The sequence below is a fragment of the Phocoena sinus genome, chromosome 10 (assembly GCF_008692025.1).
Source record: "Phocoena sinus isolate mPhoSin1 chromosome 10, mPhoSin1.pri, whole genome shotgun sequence".
In the NCBI taxonomy this organism is placed as follows: domain Eukaryota; kingdom Metazoa; phylum Chordata; class Mammalia; order Artiodactyla; family Phocoenidae; genus Phocoena; species Phocoena sinus.
This window is the reverse complement of record NC_045772.1, coordinates 19,737,165-19,750,389: the sequence shown is the minus strand read 5'-3', so window position 1 is coordinate 19,750,389 and position 13,225 is coordinate 19,737,165. Positions and strand designations below refer to the sequence as shown.

At 35.4% G+C, this 13,225-nt stretch overlaps 1 protein-coding gene across 3 annotated transcripts in view; it reads left to right on the top strand.

Annotated features, from left to right (window-relative positions):
• Nucleotides 1-13,225, top strand: part of PARPBP (PARP1 binding protein) — an 86,258-nt gene that overhangs the window by 33,302 nt on the left and 39,731 nt on the right. For all 3 annotated transcript variants that reach the window (XM_032646439.1, XM_032646437.1, XM_032646438.1), the window contains exon 5: nt 12,329-12,499. In XM_032646439.1, the coding sequence (XP_032502330.1) occupies nt 12,329-12,499 (171 nt within the window). The remainder of the gene's footprint in view (nt 1-12,328; nt 12,500-13,225) is intronic.

The window sequence follows — 13,225 nt, the reverse complement described above, 5'->3', positions numbered from 1 at the left end:
GGTGTATAGTGTCTGGTCTTATATTTAGGTCTCGAATCCATTTTGAGTTTATTTTTGTGTATAGTGTTAGGGAGTGTTCTAATTTCATTCTTTTGCATGTAGCTGTCCAGTTTTCCCAGCACCACGTATTGAAGAGACTGTCTTTTCCCCATTGTATATCCTTGCCTCCTGTGTCATAGATAAGTTGATCATAGGTGTGTGCGTTTATCTCTGGGCTTTCTTTCTTGTTCCATTGATCTATGTTTCTGTTTGTGCCAGTACCATATTGTCGTGATTACTGTAGCTTTATACTATAGTCTTAAGTCAGGGAGTCTGATTTCTCCAGCTCCGTTTTCTTCCCTCAAGACTGCTTTGGCTATTCGGGGTCTTTTGTGTCTCCATACAAATTTTAAGATTTTTTGTTCTAGTTATGTAAAAACTGCCATTGGTAATTTGATAGGAATTGCATTGAGTCTGTAGATTGCTTTGGGTAGTATAGTCATTTTCACAATATTGTTTCTTCCAATCCAAGAACATGGTATATCTCTCCATCTGTTGGTATCATCTTTAATTTCTTTCATCAGTGTCTTATAGTTTTCTGCATACAGGTCTATTGTCTCCCTAGGTAGGTTTAATCCTAGGTATTTTATTCTTTTTGTCACAATGGTATATGGGTGTGTTTCCTTAATTTCTCTTTCAGATTTTTCATCATTAGTGTATAGGAATGCAAGAGATTTCTGTGCATGAAGTTTGTATCCTGCAACTTTACCAAATTCATTGATTAGCTCTAAAAGTTTTCTGGTGGCATATTTAGGATTCTCTATGTATAGTATCATGTCATCTGCAAACAGTGACAGTTTTACTTCTTTTCCAATTTGTATTCCTTTTATTTCTTTTTCTTCTCTGATTGCCATGGCTAGGACTTCCAAAACTATGTTAAATAATAGTGGTGAGAGTGAGCAACCTTGTCTTGTTCCTGATCTTAGAGGAAATGCTTTCAGTTTTTCACCATTGGGGACGATGTTGGCTGTCGGTTTGTCATATATGGCCTTTATTATGTTGAGGTAGGTTCCCTCTATCCCACTTTCTGGAGAGTTTTTATCATAAATGGGTGTTGAATTTTGTCAAAAGCTTTTTCTGCATCTACTGAGATGATCATATGGTTTTTATTCTTCAATTTGTTAATATGGTGTATCACATTGATTGATTTGCGTATATTGAAGAATCCTTGCATCCCGGGGTAAATCCCACTTGATCATGGTGTATGATCCTTTTAAAGCGTTGTTGGATTCTGTTTGCTAGTATTTTGTTGAGGATTTTTGCATCTATATTCATCAATGATATTGGTCTGTAATTTTGTTTTTTTGTAGTATCATTCCCTGGTTTTGGTATCAGGGTGATGGTGGCCTCGTAGAATGCGTTTGGGACTTTTCCTTAATCCGCAAGTTTTTGGAAGAGTTTGAGAAGGATGGGTGTTAGCTCTTCTATGTTTCATAGAATTCACCTGTGAAGCCATCTGGTCCTGGACTTTTGTTTGTTGGAAGATTTTTAATCACAGTTTCCATTTCATTACTTGTGATTGGTCTTTTCATATTTTCTACTTCTTCCTGGTTCAGTCTTGGAAGGTTATACCTTTCTAAGAATTTGTCCATTTCTTCCAGATTGTCCATTGTATTGGCATAGAGTTGCTTGTAGTAGTCCCTTAGGATGCTTTGCATTTCTGTGGTGTCTGTTGTAACTTCTCCTTTTTCAATTCTAATTTTATTGATTTGAGTCCTCTCCCTCTTTTTCTGATGAGTCTGGCTAATGGTTTATCAGTTTTGTTTATCTTCTCAAAGAACCAGCTTTTAGTTTTATTGATCTTTGCTATTGTTTTCTTTGTTTGTATTTCATTTATTTCTGCTCTGATCTTTATGATTTCTTTCCTTCTGCTAACTTTGGGTTTTGTTTGTTCTTCTTTCTCTTGTTCCTGTAGGTGTAAGGTTAGATTGTTTATTTGAGATTTTTCTTGTTTCTTGAGGTAGGCTTGTATAGCTATAAACTTCCCTCTTAGAACTGCTTTTGCTGCATCCCGTAGGTTTTGGATTGTCGTGTTTTCATTGTCATTTGTCTCTAGGTATTTTTTGATTTCCTCTTTGATTTCTTCAGTGATCTCCTGGTTATTTAGTAACGTATTGTTTAGCCTCCATGTGTGTGTGTGTGTTTTATGTTTTTTTCCCTGTAATTTATTTCTTATCTCATAGCGTTGTGGTCAGAAAGATGCTTGGTATAATTTTAGTTTTCTTAAATTTACTGAGACTTGATCTGTTACCCCAAGATGTGATCTATCCTGGAGAATGTTCCATGCGCACTTGAGAAGAAAGTGTAATCTGCTGTTTTTAGATGGAATGTTCTATAAATATCAATGAAATCTATCTGGTCTATTTTGTCATTTAACGCTTGTGTTTCTTTATTAATTTTCTGTCTGGATGATCTGTCCATTGGTGTAAGTGAGGTGTTAAAGTCCCCCACTATTACTGTGTTACTGTTGATTTCCTCTTTTATAGCTGTTTGCAGTTGCCTTATGTATTGAGGTGCTTCTATGTTGGGTGCATATATATTTATAATTGTTATATCTTCTTCTTGGATTGACCTCTTTATCATTATATAGTGTCCTTCCTTGTCTCTTGTAACATTCTTTATTTTAACGTCTATTTTATCTGATATGAATATTGCTACTCCAGCTTTCTTTTGATTTCCATTTGCATGGAATGTCTTTTTCCATCCCCTCACTTTCAGTCTGTATGTGTCACTAGGTCTGAAGTGGGTCTCTTATAGACAGCATCTGTATGGGTCTTGTTTTTGTATCCATTCAGCAAGCGTGTGTCTTTTGGTTGGAGCACTTAATCCATTCATGTTTAAGGTGATTATCGATATATATGTTCCTATGACGATTGTCTTAATCGTTTTGGGTTTGTTTTGTAGGTCCTTTTCTTCTCTTGTGTTTTCCACTTAAAGAAGTTCCTTTAGCATTTGTTGTAGAGCTGGTTTGGTGGTGCTGAATTCTTTTAGCTTTTGATTGTCTGTAAAGCTTTTGATTTCTCCATCGAATCTGAATGAGATCCTTGCTGGGTAGAGTAATCTTGGTTGTAGGTTCTTCCCTTTCATCACTTTAAGTATATCGTGCCACTCCCTTCTGGCTTGTAGAGTTTCTGCTGAGAAATCAGCTGTTAACCTTATGGTAGTTCCCTTGTATGTTATTTGCCATTTTTCTCTTGCTGCTTTCAATAATTTTTCTTTGTCTTTAATTTTTGCCAATTTGATTACTATGTGTCTCGGCGTGTTTCTCCTTGGGTTTATCCTGTATTGGACTCTGTGCTTCCTGGACTTGGGTGGCTACTTAATTTCTCATGTTAGGGAATTTTTTGACTATAATCTCTTCAGATATTTTCTCGGATCCTTTCTCTCTCTCTTCTCCTTTTGGGACCCCTATAATGCAAATGTTGTTGCGTTTAGTGTTGTCCCAGAGGTCTCTTAGGCTGTCTTCATTCCTTTTTATTCTTTTTTCTTTATTCTGTTCCTTAGTAGTGAATTCCACCATTCTGTCTTCCAGGTCCCTTATCCGTTCTTCTGCCTCAGTTATTCTGCTGTTGATTCCTTAGAGTGTATTTTTCATTTCAGTTACTGTATTGTTCATCTCTGTTAATTTGTTGTTTAATTCTTGTAGGTCTTTGTAACATTTCTTGCATCTTCTCGATCTTTGCCTCCATTCTTTTTCCAAGGTCCTGGATCATCTTTACTATCATTTTTCTGAATTCTTTTTCTGGAAGGTTGCCAATCTCCACTTCATTTAGTTAGTTTTCTGGGGTTTTATCTTGTTCCTTCATTGGTAGATAGCCCTCTGCCTTTTCATCTTGTCTATATTTCTTTGAATGTGTTTTGTGTTCCACAGGCTGCAGGATTGTAGTTCTTTTCTTTTTCATTTATTTCTCATCTGATCTTTTTTTTTTTTTTTTGCGGTATGTGGGCCTCTCCGTGTTATGGCCTGTCCTATTGAAGAGTACAGGCTCCGGACGTGCAGGCTCAGCGGCCATGGCTCAGAGGCCTAGCCACTCTGCGGCATGTGGGATCTTCCCGGATCGGGGCACGAACCCTTGTCCGCTGCATCGGAAGGCAGACTCTCAACCACTGCGCCACCAGGGAAGCCACTTTTTTTTGGTTTTTTTAAAATTTATTCATTCGTTTATTTATTTTTGGCTGTGTTAGGTCCTCGTTTCTGTGTGAGGGCTTTCTCTGTTTGCGGCAAGCGGGGGCCACTCTTCATCGCGGTGTGCGGGCCTCTCACTATCGCGTCCTTTCATTGCGGAGCACAGGCTCCAGACACGCAGGCTCAGTAATTGTGGCTCACGGGCTTAGTTGCTCCGCGGCATGTGCGAGCTTTCCAGACCAGGGCTCGAACCCGTGTCCCTTGCATTGGCAGGCAGATTCTCACCCACTGCACCACCAGGGAAGCCCTGATCTGATCTTTTTGATTTTTTTCCTTCTGCTAACTTTGGGTTTTTTTTTCTTCTTCTCTTAATTTCTTTAGGTGTAAGATTAGGTTGTTTATTTGAAATTTTTCTTGTTTCTTGAGGTAGGATGTGTTGCTATAACCTTCCCTCTTAGCACTGCTTTTGCTGCATCCCATAGGTTTTAGGTTATCATGTTTTCATTGGCATTTGTTTCTAGCTATTTTTTGATTTCCTCTTTGTTTTCTTCAGTGATCTCTTCATTATTTAGTAGTGTATTGTTTAGGCTCCATGTGTTTGTATTTTTTATGTTTTTTTCCTTAATTGATATGTAGTCTTATAGTGTTGTGGTCGGAAAACATACTTGATACGATTTCAATTTTCTTAAATTTACCAAGGCTTGATTTGTGACCCACGATATATTTTATCCTGAGAATGTTCCATGAGCACTTCAGAAGAAAGTGTTTTCTGTTCTTTTTGGATGGAATGTGCTATAAATATCAATTAAGTCCATCTTGTTTAATGTATCATTAAAGCTTGTGTTTTCTTATTCATTTTCATTTTGAATGATCTGTCCATTGGTGAAAGTGGGGTGTTATAATCCCCTAGTATTATTGTGTTACTGTCGATTTCCCCTTTTATGGCTGTTAGCATTTGCCTTATGTATTCAAGTCCTTGTATATGGTTGGTGCATAAATATTTACAAATGTTATATCTTCTTCTTGGATTGATCCCTTGATCATTTTAGGACAGATCTTAAAGATGATTTTAATTTAGTTGTATCTTAGTACTTTTCTTTTTAAGGCAATGTAATAAAAATATATGAGCACTTATTTGATCCCAACTTCCCGATAAGTTTTTATCAATAGTTTCTATTTTGAAATATCTAAAAGGGGCAAATACATGTATTAATTTTTCTTTCGTTTATCATTGTACAAATGCTGATTGAGAAGTTATTAATAAGAATGGATTGATTACCTGTTCTTATGCCAGTCATTCTTTTAGGGCCTAAGGATACATCATTTGCTCTCAGGGCACTCATAAAATAGTAGAAAGATTAATAAAATAGACAAAGTATCAGAAAGTATTAATATTTATGTAGAGAATTATAATTGGTTCATATGCATTTTTATAACAGGTTGATAAGAAAGAGAATATGTGAATTGCTTCTTTATACTGGAAAATCAGGGAGCCTCTCTTCAAATGTAACATTTAGTATCTTTAATATTTAAGAAAAATAGTTTCATAGAATTCATATCAAACTTTTTGTTTTAATGAATTTTGCTTAGATTTTATTTGGAGTCCATGTTTAAGGTAACCTTTTCCTGTGCATTGAGGTTTTTTAAATTGACCCTGACTGCCTTACATGTTTTAAGAATTGTTTTTTACATGAAAGTTAAATAATACCAAAGCATGTTATCTTTAGAAGTGCTTTTAAGATGTGTATGAACTTGAAACTTCCTTTATAACTGTCTGAGAGACTTCCTATTGATTTGTAAGTTTTATTTCTACCTTTTAACTCTCTTTTGTGCTTCTTAAGTTAATGTGATTAGACAAAATATTAAGAAATCTTAATTTTAATAAGGAAAATATTTTCTTAGAGTTTACAGATGATAAATTATTGGGTCTTTAGCTAAGGTGTCAGTCACTGATAGACTTATGAATTTCATGAGTTTTGAGCATAAGGTGAGTTTAGCATTTGTGAGTCTATTTTCCCAGGGTAATAGGCAAGGAGAGGATTTCAAGTGCACATTCTGGGAGCAACATCTAAGAATTAAAAACAAACAGGATTCCAGAGCAGGGTGAAAATAGTTGAGAGTGTGAGAATAAGGAGAGAATTTCATGCAAGGAGTTTAATTTTGATGAAATCCAATTTATCATTTTTTTTCCATTATGTTTTGTACTTTTGCTGTCATATCTAATAAGTCTTCCTAATCCCAAGTCATGAAGATATTCTCCTATGTTTTCTTCTGAAAGTTTTATAATTTTATACTGTACATTTAGGTCTGTGATCTACTTTGAGTTAATTTTTATAAAAGGTGTGAAGTTTAGGGGAAGTTCATTTGTTTTGCATACGGATGACCAGTTGCTCCCACACCAATTATTGTAAAGACTGTCCTTTCTTTATTGCTTCTGTTGCACCTGTGTCAAAAATCAAATGCAATATCTGTGTTCTCTTTCTGGACTCTATTCTGTTTCATTGATCTGAGTGTCTGTCCTTTTGTAAATACTATGCTTTTTTTGGTTTTGTTTTTACAATTTATATTCACTTATTAAAAGGAAACGTTTATAATCTCAAGGTTGAGAAGGATTCTTAAGACCCAGAAAGCAAAAAAAATTAGGGAAGAGATTAATGAATGTGATCATTACAAAATGTAAAAATTTCTTGACCTATATTATTAACAGTGGTAAAATATAAGAAACAGACTGAGAGGAGATCTTTGCCAGTACATAATATATGAGGGTTAAAATCTAGAATATAAAAAGAACTACTATGAATAAGAAAAAAGCAAACAGATTACACAATAGAAAGCCATGCAGTCAGTTAACAGGAAAAGAAATAAAGATGGCCAACACATTTTTCAAAAGATTCCTAGTCTTCCAGGTAACAGAGGAAATAGGTAAAACTTTAAAAGTTTTATAACATTAAGTATTGGCCAGGATATAGGAAAATGGGAACTCTCCTTCACTGTTGGTGGGGGTATAAATAGGTACAAGTGAAGGACACTTGGCAGTATGTATTAAAATAATAAAAAAGTACATTCTCTATAATCCCAGCAGTACTATAAAAACACTCAACATATATACAGGGAGATCAGTATCAGAATATACATGCAGCGATGCTTATAATAAAATTTGGAGGAATCTAAATGACCCTCATTAGGGGAATGACTAAATTGTAATATTTTTATATTAGAATGCTATATATTACTGTTTATAAGGAGACAGGTTAAGTTTCTCTTTATGGGCCTGAAAACTTCCTGACACTCATTATATAAGCAATATTTTTTCCTTCTTTCACAGAAGAAAGGTAGAATTAAATTGTAACATTGGCAGTTTACAGCAAGATTTGTGTGCTGTTTTCAAGAAAATGGATACTCCTGTGAGAAGTCTTTGTTCATAAAAACATGTTTTTCTGTTGTTTAATGTATCTATTGGGTTGGCCAAAAAGTTCATTTGAGTTTGTCCGTAAGATGGTACAGAAAAACATGAACAAACTTTCTGGCCAACCCAGTATTATAAAATAAGAGGGAAGCACCCCTAGTGCCTCAAAGGAAATAAGAAAATTAAGACTGAATATCACCTGGGTTCCAAGTTTCTGCCATGGGAAGGAAATCAATACTGTGCTATCTTGACTATTGTAATTGTAAAGTACTTTTTAAGATCATTTTTCAGCACATATAATATGTTGTTTCATTGTCTTCTAGCTTACATACTTAATTTTTGATGTTCTATTAACCTTACTATTGTTCCTGTGTATGTAATGTGTCATTTTGCTCTGGCTGCTCTTAAGATTTTTTATCTTTGGATGTCAGAGTTTAAGTGTAAAGGAGTGATTTTCTTTGTGTTTTCCTACTTGAGTAACTTCTTGGATCTATAAATTGATGTTTTCCACCAAATTTGGGATGCTTTTTGCCATAATTTCAGCAAATATTTTTTCTGTTTTTTTCACTCCTCTGCAGGGATTTCAATTACATGTATGTCAGACTTGTTTAATTTGACCTGCAGATCTCTTTGGTTCCTTCTTCTTTTTTTCTCTTTTGTTTTTCAGATTTGGTAATTTCTATTTATATATCTATATGTGCACTGATAGTTTCTTTCACTTTCTTCAAGTTGCTGTTGAGCACACCAAGCAAATTTTGTTTCAGTTATTGTACTTTTTATCTCTAGAATTTTCTCTTTATAGTGTCCACTTTTCAGTTCTCATTCCTCTATTAAGTCACTGATAACATAGTTTCCTTTAATTCATTGAACACATTTTAGTTTAGTTCTTCGACTATATTTAGAGCAGATGCTTTGATATTCTGTCTGAAAATCTAACATGTAGGTCCACTTGGTGACATTTTCTATTGACTGTTTTTTATCCTAAGAAGGGGTCACAGTCCCTTTTCTTTGGCTGTCTAGTAATTTTTGGATGAAACCCAGACATTTCAGGTAATATTTTATAACAACTCCAGTTTTTTCTCATGTTCTTCTGAGGAACATTGGTTTTTATTTCTAGTAGGCAGGTAACTTGCCTAGATTCCAACTTCATAGTTTGTTTCCTTGGTGGTATGCATTGGATATCTGTTCTTATAGTTTCCCTTCGCTGATTTTTTTAGCTTGGCTTTTATAAGCCTTCCCTCTGCCTGCCAAATTTGGCAGTCAGCCAAGCATTTGGGGGAGATATGGAGCTTATTTCTGTGGATTCCGTTTTCCTAGGGATTTTCATGAATTTTCCAGTTGTTCTGACAGGTTTTGGCTTTGTATACTTAACATTTCAAGCCTGTTCAGCTTCAGTTTTCTGCCACTTAAGCTATACACAGTTGTAGAGTGCACTCAGTTTAGCAAACCTTCAGACGCATAGCTCTGGTTCTTTATAGCTCAATCTTTCTAATATATTTCTTTCTGTTTTCTGTCTGTGTTTTTGATGGACCCCCTGGAATCTTCCCCATGCTTGCATAGTTTTGCTGTCAGCTAGGGGTTTTGGATATTATGCTCTCAATTGTTTCCAGGAATTCCTCCTTTAAATTTCTAGCTGTTTTCCCAGCTCTGAATTCTAATCTCTGGCACCTTTAGTCACTTCTATAGTCGTGAAACTTGGGCCAGTAAACCACAAACTTAATTCATACCCTTCTTATTGCAGTTCTTTTAAAACTAAATGTTCCTCCAGCCTCTAATATTTGGACACTTACCAGTGTCTTTAAATACTATTTAAAATTTTTTATTTAATATTTAATGTTTGTTATTTAAGGGGTTCACATGATAAGTTGCATCCCCTCCTTTACTGGAAGTTGTAGGGACTTGAATAAGCACAAACTTGCAATTCTTACCCTTCTTGTTGCAGTTCTTCTAACATTAAGTTGTCCTCCAGCTTGTGTCTGCTTTTTGGATGCTTTCCAGTGTCTTTACATAGTTATGTTTTAAAAATTTTACCTAATACTTTGTAGTTGTTACCTGTGGGAGTTCACAGTATCACTTCTGTAATACTAGAAGTTGCAAGGCTTTGAAAAGCTATAGTTAGCTAATTTTAAGAAAAAGATCATTGAATACCCTGGTTTATCACTTGGCTGTGAAGGACAAGTGCCGTATATATGAAAGAACTGTTGCCCCTATCAAGTTCTCACAAATGTTACTTATCTTGTGTTTGAACAGTCTATAGCTCTGTTTTAGGCCAGTTAATGTCAACATCAACTACTTGCTATTATTTGCTAACATTTGGTTGAATCTCTATTTTAATTCTTAGTTGGTTATTTGGTATTGTGAAAGTCAGTATCTAGTAATTCTTCAGAAATTTAACAATTTAACTTCAGCCCTTATATCTTGCCCTGTAAAGAGACATGGGTATGGGACCAAATAGTGGCAGTTGGCCCATTCCCTACGCTTCAGGGAGCTTCATTGTTAGTGATTATTTAGTGGCAAATGTATGTAGGGAAATGAGATCAGGTCTCATCAGAAATGCAGCTGTATCTTTTATATCATTTTCTAAGAGACATTTTCCAACAGTTATGATAGTTGTTATTTACTTATAGATTCTCATTGGTGGCAAGTTGTTTCACGAGCCAGGATATGTTCATTGTTTAACCCAAACTTTTGGTTTATATGGCAATTCTCTTTTCCCAAAGAGCTGAGTGAGATACTGTCATTGAATGATCATAAGTATTTTTGCTGCGTATTAAAAAAACATTGTTGGAATGGGAGAAAATATTTGCAAATGATACGACAGGCAAGGGCTTAATCTCCAAAATATATAAACAGCTCATACAACTCAACAACAAAAAAATAAACAACCCAATCGAAAAATGGGCAGAAGACCTAAATAGACATTTCTCCAAGGAAGAGCTACAGATGGCCAGTAGTTACTTGAAAAGATGCCCAACATCACTAAATTATTAGAGAAACGCAAATCAAAACTACAATGAGGTATCAACTCATACCAGACAGAATGGCCATCATCAAAAAATCTACAAACAATAAATGCTGGAGAGGGTGTGGAGAAAAGGGAACCCTCTGGCACTGTTGGTGGGAATGTAAATTGATACAGCCACTATGGAGAACAGTATGGAGGTTCCTTCAAAAACTAAAAACAGAACTACCATATGACCCAGCAATCCCACTACTGGGCATATACCCTGAGAAAACCATAATTCAAAAACAGTCGTGTACCACAATGTTCATTGGAGCTCTATTTACAATAGCCAGGACATGGAAGCAACCTAAGTGTCCATTGACAGATGAATGGATAAAGAAGATGTGGCACATATATACAATGGAATATTACTCAGCCATAAAAAGAAACGAAATTGAACTATTTGTAGTGAGGTGGATGGACCTAGAGTCTGTCATACAGAGTGAAGTAAGTCAGAAAGAGAAAAACAAATACCATATGCTAACACATATATATGGAATCTAAAAAAAAAAAAATGTTCTGAAGAACCTAGGGGCAGGACAGGAATAAAGACTCAGACCTACTAGAGAATGGACTTGAGGACACGGGGAGGGGGAGGGGTAAGCTGGGACGAAGTGAGAGAGTGGCATGGACTTATATATACTACCAAATGTAAAATCGATAGCTAGTGGGAAGCAGCTGCATAGCACAGGGAGATCAGGTCTGTGCTTTGTGACCACCTAGAGGGGTGGGATAAAGAGGGTGGGAGGGAGGGAGATGCAAGAGAGAAGAGATATGGGGATATATGTATAGCTGATTCACTTTGTTATAAAGCAGAAACTAACACACCATTGTAAAGCAATTATGCTCCAATAAAGATGTTAAAAAAAAAAAAAAAAAACAACTCCAATGAGGTACCACCTCACACTGGTCAGAATGGGTATCATTAAAAAGTCTACAAATAACAAATGCTGGAGAGGGTGTGGAGAAAAGGGAACCCTACAACACTGTTGGTGGGAATGTAAGTTGGTACAGCCCCTATGGAAAACAGTATGGAGGCTCCTCAGAAGCTGAAAATAGAGTTTACCATATGATCCAGCAATCCCACTCCTGGGAATATACCTGGACAAAACTATAGTTCAGAAAGATACATGCGCCCCTATATTCATAGCAGCACTGTTCACAATAGCCAAAATATGGAAACAACCTAAATGTCCATTGACAGGTGAATGGATAAAGATGTGTTATATGTATACGATGGAATACTACTCAACCATAAAAAATAATGAAATAATGCCATTTGCAGCAACATGGATGCAACTAGAGATTATCATACTAAGTGAAGTAAGTCAGGAAGAGACAGACAAATACCATATTATATCACTTATATGTGAAATCTAAAATATGGCACAAATAAGTTTATCTACAAAACAAAAACCGACTCAGATATAGAGAACAGACTTGTGGTTGCCAAAGGTGGTGGGGGGAGAGGGATGGACTGGGAGTTTGGGGTTGGTAGATGCAAACTATTACATTTAGAATCGATAAACGACAAGGTCCTACTGTATAGCATGGGGAACTATATTCAATATCCTGTGATAAACCATAATGGAAAAGAATCTGAAAGAATGTTTATGTGTGTATAACTGAGTCACTTTGCTGCACAGCAGAGATTGGCACAGCATTGTAAATCACTTATACTTCAATAAAAAATAAATAAAAGATTATTTATGAATTTAGAAATCTTCAATGAAGAAAATATTTTATTGTACAGGTACAGTTACTAGCAAAGAAAATTATCTACTCATATTTAAACCTGCTGGTGAATTCAAAGAACGACTTGGCTCTGGCTCATATTCTCAATATTCCTGATAGAGGACTTGGAAGAGAAGCCTTCACTGATTTGAAACATGCTGCTCGAGAGAAACAGATGTCTATCTTTTTGGTATGGACATGTTACCTTTTCAATATTTATTTTAAAGACTCTCTGAACAGTGGATCCGTGTACCTTAATATAGAATTCTTTTAACTATGACAGAGCAACTTTTAAATTGTGAATATGTGTTCTATGTCATGTATTTGAAAATCCGTGGTAGTTTTGTTTTTTACTGTATATTTTACTATATATATAGTTCATAAGGGAGAATTTCTCTAAAGCTGTGTTTCCCTACATGTGTTCTGCGGAGTGCTAACCCTGTTAGATTCTCCTTGAATAAATTATTTCCAGAGGCAAAAGTGCCTGTTCAATGCTCTTTGAATAAATGTTTCCAAGGGCAAAAAGTTGGAAATTGTGTATACTCTTACTGGATATATGTAATGCATGTATACTTCTTTCAAGAAGTCCTACCATAAAGAAACCTGCTTAAGTTAACCTTGTTATTTAACCTGTCATTTCCTAAGTTATTTAACCATGGAACTTTCCCCAGATTATTTAAATTTCATAGATTTTTCCTTTCTTAGGATATGCTTTGGAAAATACAGCTTTAGAACATTTTGTCTTTGATGGAGATGGCCTAATGTATAGCCATCATATTATATATACGTATTTTTATCATTGTAAAGGCAAGACCTTTTGAACTACACATGATCAAATGATCCTAAAATGTGCAAGCTAGATGGGGCTTAGTGATTATCTAGTCTAAATCTTTATTTTACAAATAAAGAAGCTAAG